Source organism: Hipposideros armiger, unplaced genomic scaffold (genome assembly GCF_001890085.2).
Source record: "Hipposideros armiger isolate ML-2016 unplaced genomic scaffold, ASM189008v1 scaffold_502, whole genome shotgun sequence".
NCBI lineage: Eukaryota > Metazoa > Chordata > Mammalia > Chiroptera > Hipposideridae > Hipposideros > Hipposideros armiger.
The window spans coordinates 858,018-878,668 of NW_017731852.1; the positions used below are offsets into that span (position 1 = coordinate 858,018).

The 20,651-nt window shown below is 60.4% G+C and overlaps 2 protein-coding genes and 1 long non-coding RNA gene across 8 annotated transcripts in view; 2 read left to right on the plus strand and 1 right to left on the minus strand.

The window, feature by feature from the left end:
• PRR36 (proline rich 36) overlaps window positions 1-4,140 on the plus strand; it is a 4,658-nt gene extending 518 nt beyond the window's left edge. The window contains exons 2-6 of the mRNA XM_019667599.1: window positions 220-494; window positions 620-719; window positions 943-1,055; window positions 1,153-3,111; window positions 3,310-4,140. Coding sequence (XP_019523144.1) covers window positions 227-494; window positions 620-719; window positions 943-1,055; window positions 1,153-3,111; window positions 3,310-3,809 — 2,940 coding nt within the window. The 5' untranslated portion in view covers window positions 220-226 and the 3' untranslated portion in view covers window positions 3,810-4,140. The remainder of the gene's footprint in view (window positions 1-219; window positions 495-619; window positions 720-942; window positions 1,056-1,152; window positions 3,112-3,309) is intronic.
• Window positions 4,141-4,975: 835 nt separating this feature from the next.
• On the plus strand, window positions 4,976-7,102 carry LOC109396094 (uncharacterized). Its single transcript, XR_002126783.1, has 2 exons — window positions 4,976-5,119; window positions 6,454-7,102. It is a non-coding gene; the product is annotated as an uncharacterized LOC109396094 (long non-coding RNA).
• EVI5L (ecotropic viral integration site 5 like) overlaps window positions 6,857-20,651 on the minus strand; it is a 29,789-nt gene continuing 15,994 nt past the window's right edge. For 4 of the 6 annotated variants that reach the window (XM_019667667.1, XM_019667669.1, XM_019667668.1 and 1 more), the window contains 13 exons: window positions 20,554-20,643; window positions 19,390-19,487; window positions 19,245-19,305; window positions 15,259-15,312; window positions 14,343-14,375; window positions 13,112-13,252; window positions 10,879-11,007; window positions 9,354-9,494; window positions 9,097-9,252; window positions 8,858-9,004; window positions 8,680-8,775; window positions 8,505-8,600; window positions 6,857-8,348 (listed from right to left, as the gene is read on the minus strand). In XM_019667667.1, the coding sequence (XP_019523212.1) occupies window positions 8,070-8,348; window positions 8,505-8,600; window positions 8,680-8,775; window positions 8,858-9,004; window positions 9,097-9,252; window positions 9,354-9,494; window positions 10,879-11,007; window positions 13,112-13,252; window positions 14,343-14,375; window positions 15,259-15,312; window positions 19,245-19,305; window positions 19,390-19,487; window positions 20,554-20,643 (1,521 nt within the window). In that variant the 3' untranslated portion in view covers window positions 6,857-8,069. The remainder of the gene's footprint in view (window positions 8,349-8,504; window positions 8,601-8,679; window positions 8,776-8,857; window positions 9,005-9,096; window positions 9,253-9,353; window positions 9,495-10,878; window positions 11,008-13,111; window positions 13,253-14,342; window positions 14,376-15,258; window positions 15,313-19,244; window positions 19,306-19,389; window positions 19,488-20,553; window positions 20,644-20,651) is intronic. The other 2 variants (XM_019667671.1, XM_019667670.1) reach the window with 1 other exon arrangement.

Below are 20,651 nucleotides of genomic sequence, written 5' to 3' on the forward strand. Positions count from 1 at the left end.
GCAGGGCCTGGTGGAGGGCGACGGGGGTGGGACTTGGGGACAATTATGAGCATCTCGGCCCATGTGTGGGTGGGTGAGAGGGAAGTGGATCGAGGCCGAGGTTTGGGCGCCTATAGGTGGCGACGCTGGGGAAGGGGTGGCGAGTTGCCAGGAGCAGGTCCCAGCAGGCTGCGTAACGGTCCAGGACCTGGGATGCTGACCAGTCTGTCTCCTCATTAGGTGCAGGATGGACAAGAGGGACAAGTCCAGGGCAGGGGCCGCCGCGCGGACGCCGGCTTCTCGCCCTTCCGGCCTTGCGACCCCCAGGCCCCCAGGGTCTCCAAGACCCCCTCCTCCAGTAACCAGCGCAGCTCTCCGAGTACTGGGAGCAGCGGGAGCTGCAGGGCGAGGGCCCCTGGCCGACAGAGCCGGGGGCATCCGGGCAGCCGTTCTCCCGGAAGCAACTCCCCGCGTGGGACCCATGCGGAGCGCGGGGACAGGTCCCCGGAGCCCAGGTACCCCAGCCTCTTTCGCCGATTCCAACCCCGTATCCCTGTCCCCCTTTCATTCTGAGGCACCAGCCTCCCCCTGCTTTTTCCGATCACCGCATAGACTGGCCCTCACCCTTCCTCCCCCGCAGCCTCCAGGCCCCCAGTGGCAGGGCGAGGGGAGCGAACCTCGGCCAAGACCTCCAGTCTGGGCTCTATCTCTAGCCCAGGAAGTGCAAGTGGGGCCACCAGGTAACATGCCTTCCCTCTTTCCTTAGGCAAGGGTTACTGTCACTCTCTGGAACCTTTTAATTTTACACATGAATTGGGGCGTGGGAACACTTGCAGATCACTGGGCTCAAATTGGTGGACAATGAGCCCATATGCCCCACTTCACAGTTGGGAAAATGTGGACTTGGGAGGTCAAACAAGAAGGGGGTGGCTCTACCCTGAGTACCTTCCCTCCAACCCTCAGGCTAGGCCTTCTAGGGCAGAAGGGGCTCCGGCTCCCAGCTGAGGAACCTGTGGGCAGAGGGAAAACCCCAGAAGCTCCCAGAAGGAGCGCCCTGAATGCAGGGGCCGGGAGAGGTACGTTTCCTGGGGAGGGAGGTGCGGGGTTCCTGGGCAGTGAGGGGGACCAGCCTGGGAATATCGATGACCCTTTGGCCTTCTGCTTTATCCCCAGACTCTTCCCGGCCCACCCCAGGAGTCCCCTCCCCAGCCATCTCCCGTCGGACCCGAGGTGCGGGCGCTGAGGTGGGGCTTCCTCGGGCAGCCTCGAATGCCCGTCCCCGGGCTCTGATTGAGGTCCCCAGGAAATCAGTGAGCAGCGCCCTAGAACGCAGCAGCACCGCGGAGCCGAGCTCTGCCGCCAGGAGGAGACCCAGCGCCGGCGGGGGCCTCCAGAGGCCAGCCTCGCGCCCCCTGGGCTCCAGCATCACCCCTTTGTCCTCCCCAGCCCGCTCTGGGGCCTCGTTGGGTTTAACACCCCGAGCTCTGGGGCACCCTTCGCAACACAAGTCGAAAGGGCTGCAGGCTGTGCGCCCCCCGCAGGTCGCACCCCTAAGGAAGGGCGCAGCCAACTTGCAGAGCCTTTCTTCTTTGGCCTCATCTCCTCCCTGTCCAAACGCACAACTGATACAGCCTACCGATATCACAGCGACTCCTCTGCGGGATGCGCTCCCGCCCTCTCCACCGACCACGCCTCCTTCCCAAGCACTTACACGTCCTTTGGCCACGCCCTTCCCACTAGCCCATCCTCCCCGTGCTCCACTCTCTCTGCAGACCCTTCCCTCTCCGCCGGCCACACCCCCTTTGCAAGCTCCACCCACACACCTGAGTACCTCGTTACCCGAGGCACCGGCCTCTCCCACCGCCACTTTTCTGGCTCCGTTCTCTCCTGCAGGTTCACCCCCTCCGCAGAATACGCCCCCCACCCAGACTTCTCCGTCTTTGTCCCCTCTTTTGACTCTCCCTTCTCCCTTGACCTCACCTCCTTTGTCAACCCCTCTGCCACCAGCCACGCCCCCTCTACAAACCCCTCTTTCTCAGGCAAGGTTTCTGGGGAACTCACCCTCTTGCCTAGCCACAGCCCCTCTGCAGGACTTTTCTGCTCTGATCACGCCCCCCCCGCGGGCCAGTCCTATGTCTCCGCCCCCTCTCCAGGCCACGCCCTATACACTGGCCACGCTTCCCTCGCAGGACGCTCTGGCCACATCCCTTCTACAGGCCCCTCCCTCCCCGCTAGCCACATCCCCTCTTCAGGCCACTCCTTCTCCTCTGACCCTGCCCACTCTACAGGCCCCACCTTTTCTGGTCTCGTCAGCTCTGCAAGCCCCTCCTTCACTGGCCGCGCCCCCTCCACAGACTCCATCTTCTCTGGATACATTCGCTCCGCAGGCCACTCCCTCTTCTCAGACCCTGCCCCCTCTAAAGGCCCCACATTCTGTGGCCTCACCACCTCTGCAGGACACTTCCTCTCCGGCCATGTCCCCTCTGCAGACAACACCTTTTCTAGGCTCGCCCCCTCTGCAAGCCATGCCTTCTTTCCTGGCTGTGACCCCTATGCAAACCCAACCTCTGGCCTTGCCCCCTCTGCAAGACCCTCCCTCTCCTCCCTTAACCCCTCTGCAAGACCCTCCCTCCCCCCTGCCCACGCCCCCTCCTCCGGCTCCACCTTCTTTGGCCTTGCCCCCTCGGAAGCTCCCACCCTCTCCCCCTGCCTCACCGACTCTGGAGGCACCTCCCTCTCCTCTGGCCACGCCCCTTCAAGCTCAACTTTCCTTGGCCTTGCCCCCTTTGCAGGCCCCCAGCTCTGCCCCTGCCTCACCCACTCTCCAGGCCCCACATCGACCCCCGACCCCGGGTCCCGATGCCCCGATCCCGGGCTCACGGCTGACCCTGGCCCTGACTCCTGTTCCGCCGCCACCACCCTCTCGCAGTCCGTCCAGTACGCTGAGCGGCCCGGACCTGGCGGGCCACAGCAGCAGCGCCACAAGCACGCCGGAGGAGCTGCGCGGCTATGACAGCGGGCCCGAGGGCGGCGCCACAGCCTCCCCTCCCGCCGACGCGGAGCTCGCCGCCTGCCACCCGGCCTCCTGGAGCCGAGGTCCCGCTCCGCCGCTGGCCGTTCGCGGTACCCCGGGTAAGCAGCCCTCCCAACCCCGTGGAGCTGTGGGAGAGGCGACGTATGGGGATGGTAGGTGGGCGGTGTCAGAGGCGAGTCTTCGCTGCTCGAGGGCGGAGCAGTTGGGTCTGGAGGCGGACCCGAGGGCAGGGGCGGGGTTTTGTGGGGGGTGGGGCTTCTCGTTTCCTCTGCCAAGCCTGGCACTATTCCCTGCAGGAGCGTCCCTGCCTTGGCCTCCTGCTGCCGGGTCGGGCTCCGCTGACGGCCTGTGCACCATCTACGAGGCTGAAGGGCCTGAGTCGGCGACCCCGGCCCCAGGCGAGCTGGATCCCGGGCCCGGCGCGGGTGGTGGGAAGGCGGTGGCTGGGTCGGGGGCGGCCTCATGCGGTCCGAAGCCAGCGCGCCTGGGCGAGCTGCCGCTGGGGGCGCTGCAGGCGAGCGTCGTGCAGCACCTGCTGAGCCGTACGCTGCTGTTAGCGGCGGCCGAAGGTGCGGCGGGCAGCAGTGGCGGTGGCCCGGGGAGCTCTGGGGGTGGCGGCAGCTCAGGAGGCGCCCGGACTACGCTCAGCGATGCCGAACTGGGCCGGTGGGCTGAATTGTTGTCTCCCCTGGACGAGTCCCGCGCCAGCATCACGTCGGTCACCAGCTTCTCTCCAGACGACGTGGCTTCTCCGCAGGGTGACTGGACCGTGGTGGAGGTGGAGACCTTCCACTGAGCCGGACCCTAGGCCCGCCCACCACACTCCACCCCTGCCTTAGGAACCGCCCCTCCGGTTACGCCTCTTTGTCTTAGACCCCAGTTGACTCCTTTCAGTCCAGCACTGGGTGAATTGGTCTCAGCCCCCTAGAGCCCTAGAATTTTGGCGCAGGTTCGCGATCCACCCACATCTTTGGCCCAGGTCCTCCCCTTGAGCCCCGCCCCTTTAGCCTAGGCTATGCTCCCACTCCTCTCGAGCCCCACCCCCTCCTTCGGCCTGGATCATACCCAGTGTCCAGTATATTGTCTACCGCTCGCAGCCCAGTTAGCAATAAAGGCTGGACGCTGCAGCTTGTGCACCTTTGCTGTCGCCGCGGGCGTCGGGACTGTGGCATTTACTGAGGATAAGGGGCGCGAGATGCCGAGTCCCTGTAATCTAGCGCAGTGCACCCACCCACGTGCGTGAACGTAGGCTTTTTCCTGCCCTACTTCTGGTGGAAACGTTAGGCGCAGAAGAGACCCAGGTGGGGCCGCGCGGCCGAGTGGGTGAGCCAGTGCGTGGCCAGCGTGGCCAAAAGACCCAAGTTCTTCCCACACTCAACCAGGGGAGCCGGCACTCCTGGAGAGAAGCGGAAGACACGTGAGAAGGGCTCCCTGGGGGTTCGTGGCGAGGGCCCCTCCTCCCGGTGTGCACCCCCTTGCACGCCCCGGGTGTGTGGGAGGGAGCGAGGGGTCACCTGAGATGGTTAGCTTTCCAGTTCCCTCCTGAGAGTGCACTCACTGTACACTGCTCACAGAGGAGGTTGCAGTGCAGGGAAGCCTGCAGCTGGGGGAAGGCTGTCAGGAAGACCAGGTGTAGGGAGTAGGGCCCTCCTGAGACAGAATGGGGAGGGGCCTGTAGCTAAGAAGCAGCCTCTCCCAAAGCTGGTTGGGAGACCATGGTGTCCTCATATTGCCTCTTCTCCAGGTGTCCTCACCATGCCCCTTTATGGCTCACAAACCATGGGCCTCACCTTTCCCCCTAACTTAGGGTATTCTCCCCACGTCCCTCCAGCCGGGTATCCTTCTCTGTGCCCTACAATCAGGGGTCCTTACTAGAACCAACCAATATCTTCATTTGTCTTCCTCCCTCAATAAGAATTCCTTGCCCTTCCTCTTAGTAGCCCAGTCACCCTGACCCTGGAGTCCTCAAGCCCCAGTCCAGGCCCTTCTTCCCAAGTGGCCCTGCAGGAAACACACCCCCAGGCCTTTCCTCCCTGAGGATCTCCCGCTTCACGCCAAGAATGATGGAGGCCTGGGAGGGACCACAATTCCCAGGGCAGGTAAAAGGTCAGAGCGTGAGCCTGTGTTGGGCCCTCAGCCCTGTCTCTGCCCCTAGACCCAGTCCCATAGTCTACCCTGTAGCCAGGTTCCTGTCAGACACAGATCACACAGTCCTGCCCGTCCTCACCCCAGACATGGCCACCTCCTAATCTAGGGTCCAAGGAGAAACTGGCCCTGTCCCAGAGGGGCCATGCCACCTCCACCCCGGAGAGCCAATGTGTGTGTGTGTGGGGGGGGGCACACATGTTCCCTCAAGCTGGAGTTTGGTGGCAGAGGTTCCCTTTCTATTGTAGCTGGGCCCTGGCAAGGATCCAGGGGTCCTTTCCAGCCCAAAGGTAGGGACTGACTCCTGACCTGAGCAGCAAGGGCCTCAAGGCCAACCCCTAGGAGGGAGCAGTGCAGAACCTCAGATAGTTTTTCTGGGACCCTGCCCCATTCTGGGGAGCCAGTGGGGTGGAATTACCCTGTGGGAGCAGGAAACACAGAGTGACTGTGGGGTCTCAGTGTTAAATCTGTATAATGGGAACGATGCATAGACCCATAGGAGCTGTTGAGTGATGGGACAAGCCATAGGATTTGGCTGTTCTGGTGCCTGCTCTTGGCAGGCAGCAGAGTTGGGGACACTTTGTGGGTCCACACTGGATGCTGAGGATCAGGACCTGGCTGGCATCTGCCTGGATCCAACTAAGTTTCTCCCCCCCGGGGAGCTTTCCTTTACCATCCCCAGCTGTCCTCACCAACCCACTGGGACTCTGCCTTAGCTCCATGGGGAACCCCACAAAGGACTCTGACTCTTTGGGTCCCCTTCCCTTAGGATAGCCCCCATTCATTGTCCACACTGCCTGGCTCAGTTTCGTCTCTGCCCTGGCCTCCCCACTTTCCCCCAACACAGTGGTCCATCTGATGGTGCCCCCCTCACCTAAGCCCTCCATGACTCTCCAGTGCCCTCCGTTCAAAGTGAAAACTGGCTCCTGACTGAAGAAGCCCCTTGGCTTGTCCATACTCACTCTCCTGTTCCTTCTTCATAAGCATCATGTACCTTCTGCTGGTCCCTGCCACATCTTGCCTTTATGCTTTTGCCCTTAGAGGCGGCTCTGACACCCTCGCCCTGTTGCCTCCTCCAGGAAGCCTCCTCTGATCTCCCTGCTCACTTAGTCTACTGGGCACTTGCCATGAGCATGGAGGCTCAGCCCCTGCTCCCATGCTGGTGTCTGTCTTCTCCTCCCCCACCCTGGGGACCCCTTAGAGCCAAGTACCCATCGGGCAGAGCACGGGGAGGGCCTCAGGAAGTGTGTGCTGAATGAACATAACCAGATCCCACGTTCCTCCATGTCTCTCAGGGGAGGCCAAGCTGAGTCACCCAGGAGGAAACTCATGTCCCCTGCCCTCGCCATCTCCAGAGCCACCATTCTGAAAATGCTAGGCTATTAGGATGCGTCTATGAGCCTGACATCTAAGGGCTTTTGTGACCTCTTCCCCCCATTCTAATCATCTCTCTCAATCCCCACACTTGCTCACCCTGAACCAGCAAATGCCCTTCCCTTCTCTCATGCTGCACACCAACCTGGGCGCCTCTTTGGTCCCCCTCTGGACTGCTATGACCTCTACCCCTCTGGAAGGCTCCCAAGGGCAAGGACAGTCTGCTCCCCTCCCCAGAGCTTTGCTGGACTAGGGGCTGGGGCTCTGAGGATGCTTGCAATTCCCACTCCCAGGCCTGACCCACTCATCGTCCTTTGTGCATGACTGTGTCAATACACTTTATTTTCCATCCCCGCCTGGGTGACATGTGGAGTGTGAACAGGCAGTGTGCAAAATGGTAGTGGGCAGTGTTGGGGGCACATGGGAGAGCCCTGTGATGCCCACCCTGGTCCCCAGGCTTTGTAACACTGAGGAGCGGGTGGCCAGGAGGAGGTGCTGAGCATGAATCCCCACCCCAAGAGGCACCAGGGACACTGCTTGTGAGGCTGCTCGAGGCTTCAGGAGCCCCAAGAACATCAGCCCCAAGAGTCACAAGGCCTGGGGCAGGGGTGGGGGGGGGTGTGTGTGGGAGAGGGCAGGAGAGCATCATTGGACTTTGGCACCGTTCTTGGCTCTGACTCCGCAGAGACCACGGGACCACCATGAGGGAGGCATGGGGACACTTCTCTGGGCAGCCTTCTCCCTTGGGGCATGGCCCTGGTCAGAGGGTGGGGCTGGGGACCCAGGAAAGGAAGGGAAGTAGAGACTGGGGGCCCCCTGGAGAGGTTAGCCTGGGTCAGGGAGCCCCTCCATCACTGGCGAAGATAGGGTGATGGGAGTGTCTCACAGAGGATGATGTGGGGGGCTGGGGACAGGGGTCTTGTGACTTCCTCACAGCTGCTCTGGCCCCTGAGAAGCAGGGACAGACACTGCCAAGGCCTGGGCTGGTTCCGGCTGGCCATGCACACCCCGGGTGGCCCTGCACACAGTAGGGGGACTTTGGTTTCTGCTGCAGGGGCCATGAGGCCTGCACCAGGCAGGAAAGCCAAGCCTGGCCATCTGTCCCTGGTGGCCAAGGGTCCCCAGGGGCATTGTGGGATGATGACATCCAGCCCAGAATGGCCCCTTCTTCCTCAGGCCTCCAGCCCCTGGGTCCTTCCCAGCAGGGCCATCCTTGTCCCAGAAGGAGGCCTGCTGGGAGGAGGGAGCTTTCTGCTATCCAGTCCTGGGACCTCTGTAGCCTCCGGAGCCCTCACTGTTAAGAGGGGCAGACCCTCCAGGTGATTGGGCCTTGAGGGGTAGGACCAAGATGGTTAAACAGTGCTGGGAAGGGTGGGCCTGCAGAGCGACCCTGAGGATCCTCAGGCTTCAGCTCTGCCCTCTGCACCCTGCAGCGCTGGGCCTCGCCCTCGGGGTGGGCCAAACCGCGGAGGGCATGCAGTTTAAGTGTGGCGTTGGCGCCCCCCATCCCCCAGGCTGTGGGCTTGCGGGCAGGGCCTCAGTTGTCCAGGCCCTGGCTATAGGGCGCGGCCAGCTCGTCAGCGTCGCTGTCTGAGCTGCCCTCGCTGTCCTTCGCCGGCCGCTCCAGACGGCGGAAGAAACGAGCATCGCGCGGGGACAGGGGGTAGAGCGCATCCTGCAGGGCCGCGCCCACGCCCACGCCCAGCAGCTCTTCATCCGACGATGGCAGCGAGTCCTCATCCAGGTGCCGTGCCAGGCCTAGCCCGTCGAAGGCCAGTGGGTCCTCGAAGGGTGGCGGGCCCTTCAGCAGCCGCACCTGGGTCGGGGGACCGGCGCGCGCTGGAGACGTGGACCCACAAGTCCGCGGACGGAGTTGGGCCGCCAGGCACCCTCCTCTCCCGCACCCCAGGCGCTGATGCCCGGCCGCTCACCGGCAATGGACACAGGGCTCTCAGGCCCCTCCCGCGCTCACCTCGGCCTTCAGCTCCTCGATCTGGTCCTTGAGCTCTCGGATGTACTGCGACGAGTCGGAGTGGTTCAGCTGACCCTGGATGCGGCCCTCCTCTCTCTGCCGGCGGGCCAGGGCACAGGGGTCAGGCAGCGCTCCGGCCCGGCGCCCCACCCAATCACCCGGTCCTGCCACTCACCTGGATCTCTAGCTCGGCGATGCGCTGCCGCATCTCAGCCACAGCCGCCATGCTGTCCGCTTCCCGCAGGCGCACGGCCATCACCTCCTCCTTGCTCTGAGGGCAGCGGGGAGAGGGCGGGTCAAGCTTGAGGCGGGGTTGGATGAGGGCAGGGAGGCAGGACCGGGGAAGGGATCACCTTGCACTCAGCCTCGGCCTGCTTGCGGCGGCTTTCGCTCAGTTGCGTCTGCAGCCCCTTGTTCTGCGCGGCTAGGTAATGCAGCTTCTCCTGCAGCGCCGCGCGTTCTGCCTCCACGCGGTTCAGAAGGTTGCGGTGAATGTGGTCCTGGGGGAGAAAGGGATGCGCGGGGATCACCGCCTAGCCAAGGGGCTGGCGGTGGACACCAAGGCCCTCCCCTAGACAGCGGCGCGGCCCACCTGCGTCTCTAGCTCCACCACGCGCTGCCGCAGCTCGCGGCCCTCCGCCAGAGCCTGGGCCTCGCGCAGGCGCACGCTCATCAGCTCGTCCTGCAGCTCGCCCAGGACCAGCTTCCGCGGGGACTCCTTCCAGCGGCCGCCGCGGGACAGATGGGCCTGCCAAGGGAGGGCGGCGGTCAGCACAGGATCCCGAGGTCCAGAGGGCAGCCACCTCGTGGTTGCACGGGCCGCTTCCCGTCCTCCGGCTGGGCCCTCACCTGCCAGGTGTCTGAGAGCTCCTGCAGCTGCAGCTTCAGCTCCCGCGCTGAGGCCACCGCCTCGCCCTCCCGCACCTTGAGTGCTTTCAGCTCCTCCTGCAGCCGGGCCACGTTGTTCTCGTCAGGCAGTGAGCTGTTCCTCTGAGGGGACAGGAATGTTCAGAGCCCAAGGAAGCCGGCAGCCCCGTGACCATTCCTGTGGGCTGAGACCCCATCCCTTGTTCTTCTGGACTCCACCTTGGGCAGCTGGGCTAGAAGAAGGTGCACCCTGGACCCAGGATATGTTGGGAAGGTGGACTGGGCCAGAGGGGAGCAGACCCCACCACCTCTGTGGCCCCGGCCGAAGAGCCTCAACTCGCCTGTAAAATAGCTGTAACAACAGCACCTGTTCTCACAGGACTGGCTTAGGACACCTCATAAAAGTGGGGGGCCTCCATAAATGTTACTGCTAAGGACACCAGGCAGGCTGGGTGAGGGCCAGTCTACCCACCTGGGATTCTGAGACCCACCCCCACGGGGCCCATGACCAGACCTGAGACCTGCCCCAGCGGGAGCTGAGAAGACTGGATTTCAGCACACTGTCCCCTGCCTCCCAGGCAGCCCCTCTTCCTGGGAACCGGCTGAGGGCAGCCTAGGCCCTGTCCTGGCCTCCCAAGGGCTCAGGGATGAGAGATTTGTGTTCCAACCTCTTGGACCAAAATCCAGCTTGCCATCCTAGGACCTCACTGACCCTCGTTTGGGCCTGGGAGTCAAGGGAGGGTGGCAGGATCTACTGGGTGCACATTTCCCTCTGGTGTTGAGGGAAGTGGAAGGAGGCCCAGCTCTGGGCTGGCTAATGGGGGCTGAGAGGCTGATGCCTTCACCAAGGCTGTGGCAGAGACACCTGGGAGGGCACCCAAAAGAGCGCAGGCTCCTGCCGGAGTGAGTGGGTCCTATTGCCCTCTTCTGGGGGTTCCGTGGAAGCTGAGTCAATACCGAGTCAAGGCTGCAGGCAGGAGAGGGCAGCCCCTAGTAGCCCCATTGGGTGATGTCTCCATGGAGGTGGGATTGGGGCGAGCAGCCCTGCTGGGCCTGGGCCTTCCCTTCTCCTCCCCTCCTCCTGGAACTCAGGGCCTGGGGGCGGGGGACACACAGGTGGGACAGGCTGTCCAGGGAGCCCATGAAAGCCACCACACTGCTGGCACTATGCCTGGTGCATGAAGGTGGGTGTGCCCTGGTGTGTGTGTGTGTGTGTGTGTGTGTGTGTGCGCGCGCGCGCATGTGTATGCATGTATCTCCAAGGCTTGGGAGGATCTGGGGGTGAGGGACCCACTTCCCATCTCCCTAGACCCTCCTGTGGAGACCATAGGGGAGGCAGTCTTAGGTTCCTTGGGGACTGCTGGAGCAGGACTCCAGGACACTCCCCACTGATCCCTCTGGCAACCCTTTCTCCTTGGCTCAGGCCTGGTCATGTACTTCCTTAAGCGCAAGCAGCACCCCACCTCCCCTTCCCGAGTCCCCCCAACACCTGCCCACCCAGTCGCACCTTCTCCATATCTAGAACCTTGTCCTGCATCTCCCGTAGGGCTCCCAGTGTCTCCGTCTCCCGCAGTCGTGACTGCTCTAGCTCAGTCTCCAGGTGGGCCACAAAGTCCTCGGTGAGGCGCGGGTTATCCTGGGGGAAGGCAGAGGGCTGCATCAGGCCCCAGGCTTCGGCTGGAGGGTGGGCAGCCTTCTTGCCAGCTGGCTGTGAGCCGAGGCCTTGCCCCCCACTTCCCAGAGGCTCTGGGCTGAGACAGGGGCTTAGGCTGTGGGGAGAGAGGGGGGTGAGGAGAAACCCTGGATACTCTTCCTGTGCCTTTTGCTCTTGTGGGAGGATAGCTGAACCCCATCATGGGGACCCTGATGGCCCAGCCTTGCCTCCTTCCTGGGAAAGCCACACAAAAAGAACCTTCTGAAGGGGATCTTCTGTGGCCTCATGATGCCCCCTGCAGGAATGCTGATGGCTGGTTCCCAGGGTTGCTGGGGTGGGAATGGAGGATGGGTTCTCCAAGACATCCTTCCGGCTGTGTAGTCTGTGGCCTAGCCACATGGTGGGAGTGGGGCAGGTGTGGCTCAGGGCTGTGGCACTCCTGCCCTTCCTTCTCCACCTCCCTCCGTTCCATCCCCATTTCAAAACAGGAAAGGATGGGGAAAGTTTGCTGGGGTACTTCCTGGCTCAGTGCAGAGGCTTCTCAGATGGACGGACACCTGGGCCTGATAAAGGAGATCTAGCTGGTGGGCGAGAAAAGCCCCTGGGGCCAAAGCTGGGTCCCCATCTTGCTGCCTTGGTGGCCTGGCAGGGTGGTTCTCTGGGAGGTTGCCCCAGCCCTCATGGCCACCACCCTCTTCCCCACTGGCCCCCTGCTCAGCTGCCCAGGCTTGCTTGCTCCCCTCAACCACTTTGGGTCTCTGAGATCCATGGGTGCCAGTGGCCCTCCCTTGGCCCAGATGGGCTTCAGGCCCCATGCCGAGCCCCAGCCCTGCCAGGCTGCACCTCCTCCAAGGGCCTCTCCAGGACATGGTGCTCAAGGGCCAGCGTCTACTACACTACCTGCTTCACCCATCTCTGCATCCCCTAAAGGCCAGACAGAGTTCAGGGGTGGCAGGTGAGTGTCTCTCTGACTGGCCTGAAAGGGGACATCATGCCAGTGGTGGGATGAGCCCAGCATCAGTTTCCCCATTGGCCATGCTGCTTCAGAGCAAGGTGGGGCTACAGCACAGGCACATGAGGGGTGGGAGAAGGATGCAGGTGAGAAGTGGTAAAGCCCCTTCCCTGTCCCCAGGAGCAAAGAATCAACTCGAATGCCTGAACCAAGGCCTGCGCCAAGGTCTCCAGGTCTGGGAGGGGGCCCGCTGGAGGGGGCCCTCCCAGCAAACGACTCTTCTTTCTCTCCACCTATTGTTTCTTGAGCATCTGTAGTTTCTCCAAATCAGGGACCCCCACCTCACTTCCAGGCTGTGCTGGCTTCAGGCCTGGACTGCAAGGGGGTGAAGGGGCTGGGGTGCCTACAGCATCTTCCGCTGTCCTTCCAGGGCATGTGCACACACATGCATGCTGAGCTTGGGGCATGCAGCTCCTGGCAGGCCATCAGATAAGGAAGGCAGCATGCTAAGGTGGAGCTGCAGGAAGGTTCTCAAAGCCCCTCTGGGAGAAGCAGACTCTTTGCACAGTGCTCTAACCCAAAGGCCCTCCCATCGCTGAGTTCATTGCCCCACAGCGGACTTGCACTGCCCCCTCAACCCCATCCCACCAGCCCAGAGCAGCGGGCACAGACCAGAGCCTCCTCTGAGGGCGAAGTTCTGGCACTGGGAATGGAGCCCCCTCCTTTGTCCTAACTGCATGGTAATCCTTGCGGAAACCCAACAACCCTGCAGACCTTAGGGAGACGCCAGGGCTCCCCCAGGAATCGCAGGCCCGCCACTCAAGGCCACATATGCCTGTGCCAGGGAGGAGGGCTCTGCAGAGACAGCCTGGTTCTCACGCTGAGACCAGAGGTGGAGGTAGCAGACTGCCTTCCTTATTCTCAATGCAGCAGGCCAAGCACCCCAGTGGGAACGGCAGGCTTCCCCACCACCACCCCGGGTCTGGAGCCGATTGCTGCCGGTGGGACTGGCAGAGAGTCTGCATTCACCTCTGGGTGGTCCCCCCACCCCGCAGTTAGGAACTGGAGGGCTGATCCCCAGCCAGTTGTCCTCGAGCTCTGACCCGCGGCAGCCCCGCCCACCCGGCCGGGTACCTGCTGCTCCTGCAGCTGCCGGATGGTGCTCTGCGCCTTCTGCAGGTCCTCCGTCGCTGAGCTGCACTGCTGCCGCACCACTGCAAGCTCCCGCTTGATGACGTAGTTCTCCTCGGCCTCCTGTGCCCGCGTTACCTGCCCCTGGGCACAGGGAGGACAGGGGTGGGGGGAGGGCCGTGACTCTCTGCTCACACCCCAGGTCCTGCTTGTGGCCCACCTCAGGGAGAGTCCCAGAGTGGGCGGAGGCGGTGTGGGAGAGGGGCGAGATCTCCGGGCACTCTGAGCCCGGAATGGGGCGCCCCACCGGGCCTGGGGATGTGGGTGGGGGATAGGCAGGTACAGGACTCATGGAGGAGCCTGGAGGAAGACACTGGCCCACCACCCGTGGCCTGGACTCTATGGGGCAATAAATGGAGAACCGGCCCCATGCTGGGGCTGCTCTGTCCTTCCTCTCAGCCTCTGTTGGGGAGGAGAAACAAGTCCTTATCCAGGGACGATAGCATACCAGAGGCCAGACTCTGCTGGTGAGAGTGGGGGTCTGGGGGCAGCTGAGGGCTGGCTCCTCCAGGCTAGGTTTGGGAGGTGGAATACACCCTCCTTCCCCCCAGGCTTCTCCAGTCCTGGACCCTGAGGCCTCCACCTGCCAGGGGCTAAGATCCATGCCCCCTCAGCCTCTTCCCCCTCATCCCACCCAGTGTGGGCCCCCTATTCTAGGCTTGGAGCCACCAGGTGGCAGGCAGTAGCTTCCAGATCAAGCCATTCAAGATGAGGCAGCAGCAGAAGCAGATGAGTGAGAGAATATGGCAGGCCTTGCAGGAAGGAGCAGAGAGAAGCATGAGAGGCGAGTAGGGTGTGTGTGTGTGTGTGTGTGTGTGTGTGGGTGGGTGGGTGGGTGGTGGAGAGGCTCAGCACATGCACACACTAAGCTTGTTGCTGATGCACCTTCAGGGGCCCTGAGCCCTCCTGGGTCCCCACCTGTGTCCGTGGGAGGGAAGAAACTTTGTATCCATGTGCATGTAGGTACACTCACAGACACACCCACAGGTGCCACATTTGCACACGTACACCCCCTTTCCCTGGAGGGCCGCCGCTGTTTCCCCTGAGAAGCAGTCCCCAGCCCCCTCATGCATGGCCCCAGGAGGGATGGCAGCAGCCAGGGAAGAGGGGTAACTAGCTGTTATGTGTGGAGACCCAGAAGGAAGTGCGGGAGTGAGATGAAAAGCTACAGTACCTGGATTAACCTATCAGCCAGAGCAGCGCTCTCCTACCGGGCGAGGGGGTTCCCAGCGACAGGGGGAGGAGGCAGAGCAGAAGGCGCAGGGACAGGAGAGAAGGAGAGACAGACAAGAACCACTTGTCACTAATGCAGTGGACTATCTCTAGAAGCAGGGGATACAGGAGTGAGACCAGAGAACCAGAGAACCAGCAGGAGAGGACCCAGAGGAAGACTAAAGCCAGAGCCAGCTCCTTCTAGGAGAGGGCTCTGTGTGAGTGGGGAGGTGGGGGTGCCCATGGCTCTCCCCTCCAGGGCTGGCCAGACTGGGGTCTGCTGGGAAAACTCAGCATATTTCATTTGGAGGCTGACCAAGAATGGAGGCTTTGGGGCAAGGGCAATAAAATCCTGTGGACGATCTACTCCCTGAGGTCAGTGGAGGGTCAAGTGAAATGAGGGTGGAGCACGAATGAAGTGGGGCTCCCCCCTGTGCTCCCATCTTTAAAAACAAGTTTGGGGCCAGGGTCAAGGTTGTGGCACCCCTCCATGGACCTGGTGGCAAGACCAGCCCCACGTCCTCTATTCCCATCTTCTTTCTTTTGAGGGCAAGTCTTCCAAATTACAGGGTGGGGTGCCTTGTGGCCCAGTTCTGGGCACTTCAGTCAAAGCAGCAGTTCTGTCTCCTTCCCACCCAGGCAGTCCAGGAGGGCATTGGACACAAATGAATTAGATTGTGGTGTTTGCAGTTAACTGGGCTATAACTCAACCCTCAGCCCCAAGCTAAGTTTCCCCAAGGCCCTGATTAAACAGCAGCTCAAATCTCAGTGGGGCTCACAGTGGGGCCTGGGGTAGGGGGCTGGCTTGCCCTCTGGCTGCTGGGTCCTGCTCGGACTTGGAGGGTTCTATGCTACAGACTGGTGACCACACCCCTTACCTTCTCCAGCGTTTCAATCCGCTGCTTCAGGAGCCGGTTCTCTGTCCGAAGCCTCTATGTGGGGAGAAGGGAGAGCGTGTCAGATCCTGCCTTCCACTCCAGTACACACAGAGGTCTGTCCTCTGAGGGGCCAGCCCACCTCCAGGCAGTACAGAGCCAGGGCTTACATTCTGGGACAGTGATTCCAGAAAACAGGGCCATTCAGAATGGCCCATTAGATTCTTTTTTAAATAAACCTTGGTTCAGTAAAAATGTGAGTGAATTCGTGGATATGGACTGTGTGTGTTGGGGGGACTGGTGGTCAGTATCCATGCCATCCTTGGAAATCTGTTTCTATCCCACGCTCGGGCCTGTCTCCCACAGGGCAAAGACCTCTGTGTTTTTGGGGAAGCTGCTATCAGATAGCCCCTGCCCCTCACTGCTTTGCCTCTAGCCCAGGATTGATGGTCATTTACTCATGCCATGGCTGGGGAAACTGAGTCAGAGTTGGGCAGCGTGTTGCCTGAACCTCCCAGCTCGCAGGGGTCAGAGCTGTTTCAGGCACAGGTCTCCGTCCCTCAGTGATCTGGAATCCAGAGTTTTGACCCCTGGCCCCTGACCCCTTGACTGCTCTGACCTCTCTTTAGCACAAGCACAGCCATCCTTGGAAGAGCTGGATATGCCTGACTGACTTTTACCTCTCTCCTGCTTACTCCAAAGGGAACACCAGAGGGAGGGAGGGAGCAGGGAGAGAGAGAGAACAAGACTGGGGGTGGGGGGGGCCGGGGAGGCTATATACTAACCAGACTTTTAAATTTTTTTTCTGTATTTTTGATGCTTTGACATCCTGAGGCCTTGCTAATCCTGGAGAGGCTGCCCCTCCCAGGACTAGCTAATTCCTACAGATAGTAAACAACCTGCCTGCTAAGGGCCTTTCACATGCAAAGCAGCCAATCCAGAGCTCCCACCCCCAACTTTTTTTTTTTTCTTAAAGATTTTATTGGGGAATCCGGGAAGGGGAACAGGCTAGTTGCTGTCCTTTTGTTCTTCAGTCTAGTTGTGGAGGACATCGCTTCACTGGCCCATGTTGGTATTATCATTGTGCTCCTCCCGGGCGAGGCAGTCGCTTGCCAGCCATTGGATGGCTGCTCACTGCGGCTCATGGTAGCTCATAAAGGCGCATGCCAGCTGTGGGCCAGCCCCACTGCAGCCTATGCCTCGCAGGCGACTCACACGGCAGCCCAGCTCCAGGTCGAGCTGTTGTTCACCATCTTAGCTGTAGAGGGCGCAGCATCATTGGCCCTCATGTGGGATCCAAACTGGGGCCCTGTTGCTCAGAGCTGGCGTCCCAAGCCAACTCCTAACCAACACGCCACTCGGCCGGCCCCCCAACTCTCTTATTGAACTCTCATATACCAAGCCAACATTTCCCCTGCCTTAAATTGTCCCAGGACAACTAGGGACCACTCTTATAGCCTAGAGCCCTGAAATTATTCAAACTAGCCAATCCTAAACTCGACCAAACTTGTCCACCCTGTCTTGCCCATTGTTTCCCTTGGAAACCACAATAAAGGCTCTGGCCCCTGCTCCCCCCCTTGAGCCCTCTGGCTCCTGACAGACCCCATGTGGCCCTGTATGGCATGGTGTTTCCTGGTGCTTCCCCATGTGGCCTTGTATGGCATGGTGTGCTCCGCCTCTTGGGAACTGTGAGTAATAAACTCTTCTTTCAAAGGCAGTTGTCTCTGTGTTAGTCACCTTACCATACTTGATTAAAACAAATCCCAGGTACATTTAAAACAGGCTAGAGGTAAAAGAGCAAAGGGCAGAGCCGAGGGAGAAGGCATCTGCCCGAAACCTTTAAGGGCTGTGGGCACTCAGTTTCCTCTTGTGGGAAATTCCCAAGCTGGGCACATGGTCTGAGGGTCTGCTGTGTACCTACCTACTGCTGGGCCCTCATAGTCACACTCACACACACACACACACACACACACACACACACACACAAACACACACACGTTTGGACTGGTGCATCAGTCAGGTTGCCATTCCTGAGAAAGGGAGATGCTTAAAAATTCAGGATACAAAACTATTTCTGGAAATCTACAAACAGGGCCCAAACAATGATGTTCTCTTTCCCCCTCAGGTATGAGTGGCAGATGGCCTGGATTCTAATCTAGGGTTTGCCTTTCTAAAGGCGGTAGGGATGATGATGATGGTGGTAGTGGTAGTGATAATAATAATAATTTGAACAACACAGCAAGTGTCATCCCCATTTTGCAGAAGGGGACATTAGGGCTCAGAGAGGTGAATTCACCTTCCCAGATCACACAGCTGGTCTATGGTAGAGTTGGGATTTCAACCCTGGTCTATGAGACTCTAGGGACCAGAGTTCCAGCCATTGTGGGACTCTGCCCCTGAAGAGGACAAAGACAAGCTGTGTTGGGGTTTGTGCTCATGTCTGTCCCCCAACCCCCACTGGACTGGGGGACCCTCAGTCTCTGCTGTGATGGCACATAGTAGGTGCTCAATAAATGTTTGTTGCATGAATAACTAAAATCATGTGTGGAGAGATGAAAGCAGAGGGAAAAAAAGAAGGGAAGTCTGGGTTCAGAGACTGCATGCTCAGGAAACCCCGTGATAATGTGATTTATAATAAGAAATACATATTTGGTCTTCCATCCAGTCCTGGCACAGAGCTCCTAAAACCCTGAGAATTTCCTAAGTGAGAGGGATAAAGGTGTTCTTTTTTATATTAATGAGGCGTCTTTTGGAAAGCCCCTGGGTCACCTAAGGGTGGAGGCTGGTTGTCAGGGGATCCAACCAAGTGTCAGAGGGTTGGAACTGTCAGTCCCACCCCCAGACCTCTGGGGAGGGGAGAGGGCCTGGAAGTTGAATCAGTTGAGGATTGCCAATGATGTAATCAATCGTGTCTGTGTAATGAAACCTCCATAAAAACCCACAGAATGGGGTTCAGAGAGCTTCCAGGTTGGTGAACAGTTGGAGATGCTAAGAGAGTGGTGCCCAGAGGGGGCATGGAAGCTCCACCCCTTCCCCACACCTGGCCCTACTCATCTCTTCCATCTTGCTGTTCCTGAGTTTATCCTTGTTAAAGGCAGCGCTGATCTAGTAAGTAAACTGTTTCTCTGAATTCTGTGAGCCACTCCAGCAAATTAATAGAACTCATGGTGGGGATCATGGGAACTTCTGCTCTATAGCCAGTTGGTCAGAAGCACAGGTGACAACCTGGGCCTGAGGCTGGCTTCTGAAGTGGGGCAGCAGTCTTGTGAGACTGAGCCCTTAAACCTATAGGATCTGACATTGTCCCTAGGTAGATGACATCAGAACAGAGCTGAATTATAGGACATCCAGCTGGTGTTGGAGAGCTGCTTGGTGGTATGGGGAGAACCCCACATATTGGAGTTGGTGACAGAATTGTACCCCTAAAACTAGTTGGGCTGGCAAACAAGGCATCAGGGGGGAACCAGGGGCCATGGGTAAGTGCTGTACCCTGGCCTATACGCCCTGGCATCTGGCCTCTGCCTGCCTCGGGGCTCCCCGCACCCCTGACCTCGGAGTCCCTGCCATTGAGGGCAGCCTTCCTGATGTTCCTCCAGCCCCTCAGGCCCGCTGCTGCACGGGCCTTTGCATTTGACTCCTGGGGCCTGCAGCAATCTTCCCCTGCACATTTTATCCAGAGGGCCCTCTGGAGTCTGTACTCTGTACCTGTTGGTTCACTGGCAGTCTCCCCCCTGTACTGGAAGCCCCATGAGGGCAGGTCCACCTTGTCCACCGCTGTGTCTTCAGTGCCAGGTGGGCCCTCACTCACACACTGGGCAGCTGGGCAGAGGGACAACCCCTCAGAGCCTAAGGACAGTCTGGGGTGCAGCGTGTGTTGGGCAGAGCTGCCCTCTAGTGGCCGCCTGCCTTTAGAGTTGGGAGGGAAGCTCCTAAGGGCAGCTGGTCCCTGTCCGGCTCCCCATCACTATTGCCCCTCCCCCGGGACTCACTTTGATCTCGATCTGCTCCTCCATTTCCTTACTCTTCATGGCTGCATACTCCTTCTCAAGTCTGCAGAGGAGAAAGCTATTGTGGTCACCATCCCGCCCATGGGGACCCCTGTTCCGCCAGCTCCCTGGCTGTCCAAGTACTGACCTCTTCATCTTCTTGGGGTTGTACTTGACTTGGTAAGCCCTGAGGATCAGCTTGTCTGGGCAGCTGTCGAACTGATGGGGGATCACCCTCTGGAAGTACTGTGGGAACATAGGCGGTCCCTGGCATGTGGGCCCTGACTGTGGGGGTCTGCACCCCGCTACCTTGGAGGAGAGCCTGGGTGCTCCAGAGGGAGGGCAGGAGCCAGTCTGCCTGGGAGGTCACCATGTACCCGGTACAGGGCCTGGCCTGCCTGTTGTGGGCGCTCCATCAGTTTGTGGAGCGAGTGAATGAATGTGAGAAGCAGGAATCGGGGAGAAGCTGCTGCAGCCAGGACTTGTGTTTGCAGGGAAAAGCAGGCTGTGGGAGCTCCTGAGGGTGAAGGCCAGGGGTGGGGTGGAGGCGGGGTCTAAGCACAGGCGCCCCAGGGCAATGAGAGGAGACTGAAGAGGTTGTGAAATTGGGGCAGCCAGAAGCAACCTGGAAGGAAGGCCCCTCAGTGGTCCGCCTGCTCACCCAGGGCCCCTGGGGCCTCCTCAAAGGGTTAAGTGTGAGCCACCAATGGACACAGCTTGCTGTGGGTTGGGGCCAGGCTGGCTCCTGTTCCCCAGCCCAGCTGGAGCCTCTGGCAGCTGCGGACAATGGATGCCCGTGTTTGTGGACACAACCATGGCCTTTGTGCATTCTTTCCTGAAGCACCAGCTGGAGGATGCTGGGAGGGGGCAGGGGACTGCATGGTGGAGACATGGAGGTGAGAAGTAGACTGGCCTCTTCTCCAGGAGGCAGGGCGGCTTGGGTGAGGTAGGCCAATGAGGCTGCCCAGACTCATTAGGCCCACCTGTGCCCTCGCCGAAACCATACTCAAGGCCTCATGGTTTGGCTAGTATGACTATTTGCCACATAGGCTTTGGCAAGAGACAGGGGTTGGACCTCCCAGGGCCTGGGCCTTCCTGTCTCCCCTTTGTCGGGCTGCTAGCTCTGGATTGTGTCTAGCAGAGTCTGGGGCTCCTCAGAGCCCACCCTGGTCCTTCAGGGAGGTCTGGGGGCCACAGGGGATGAGAAAAGATAAGGGTGCTCAGGAGCTCCAGGCCCTCCCCCGTCTTGCAGGAGGCTTCACCTGCCCAGGTGCCCCTGCTGGGAGGCAATTCCACCCCACCCTGGGCCCACCTGGGACATGCCCTCCATGTCCAGCTGCATCAGCTCCATCTGGTTCACCTGCAGCAGGGCAAGGCCCACCCGGAACACGATCTCCAGGCCCTGCAAAG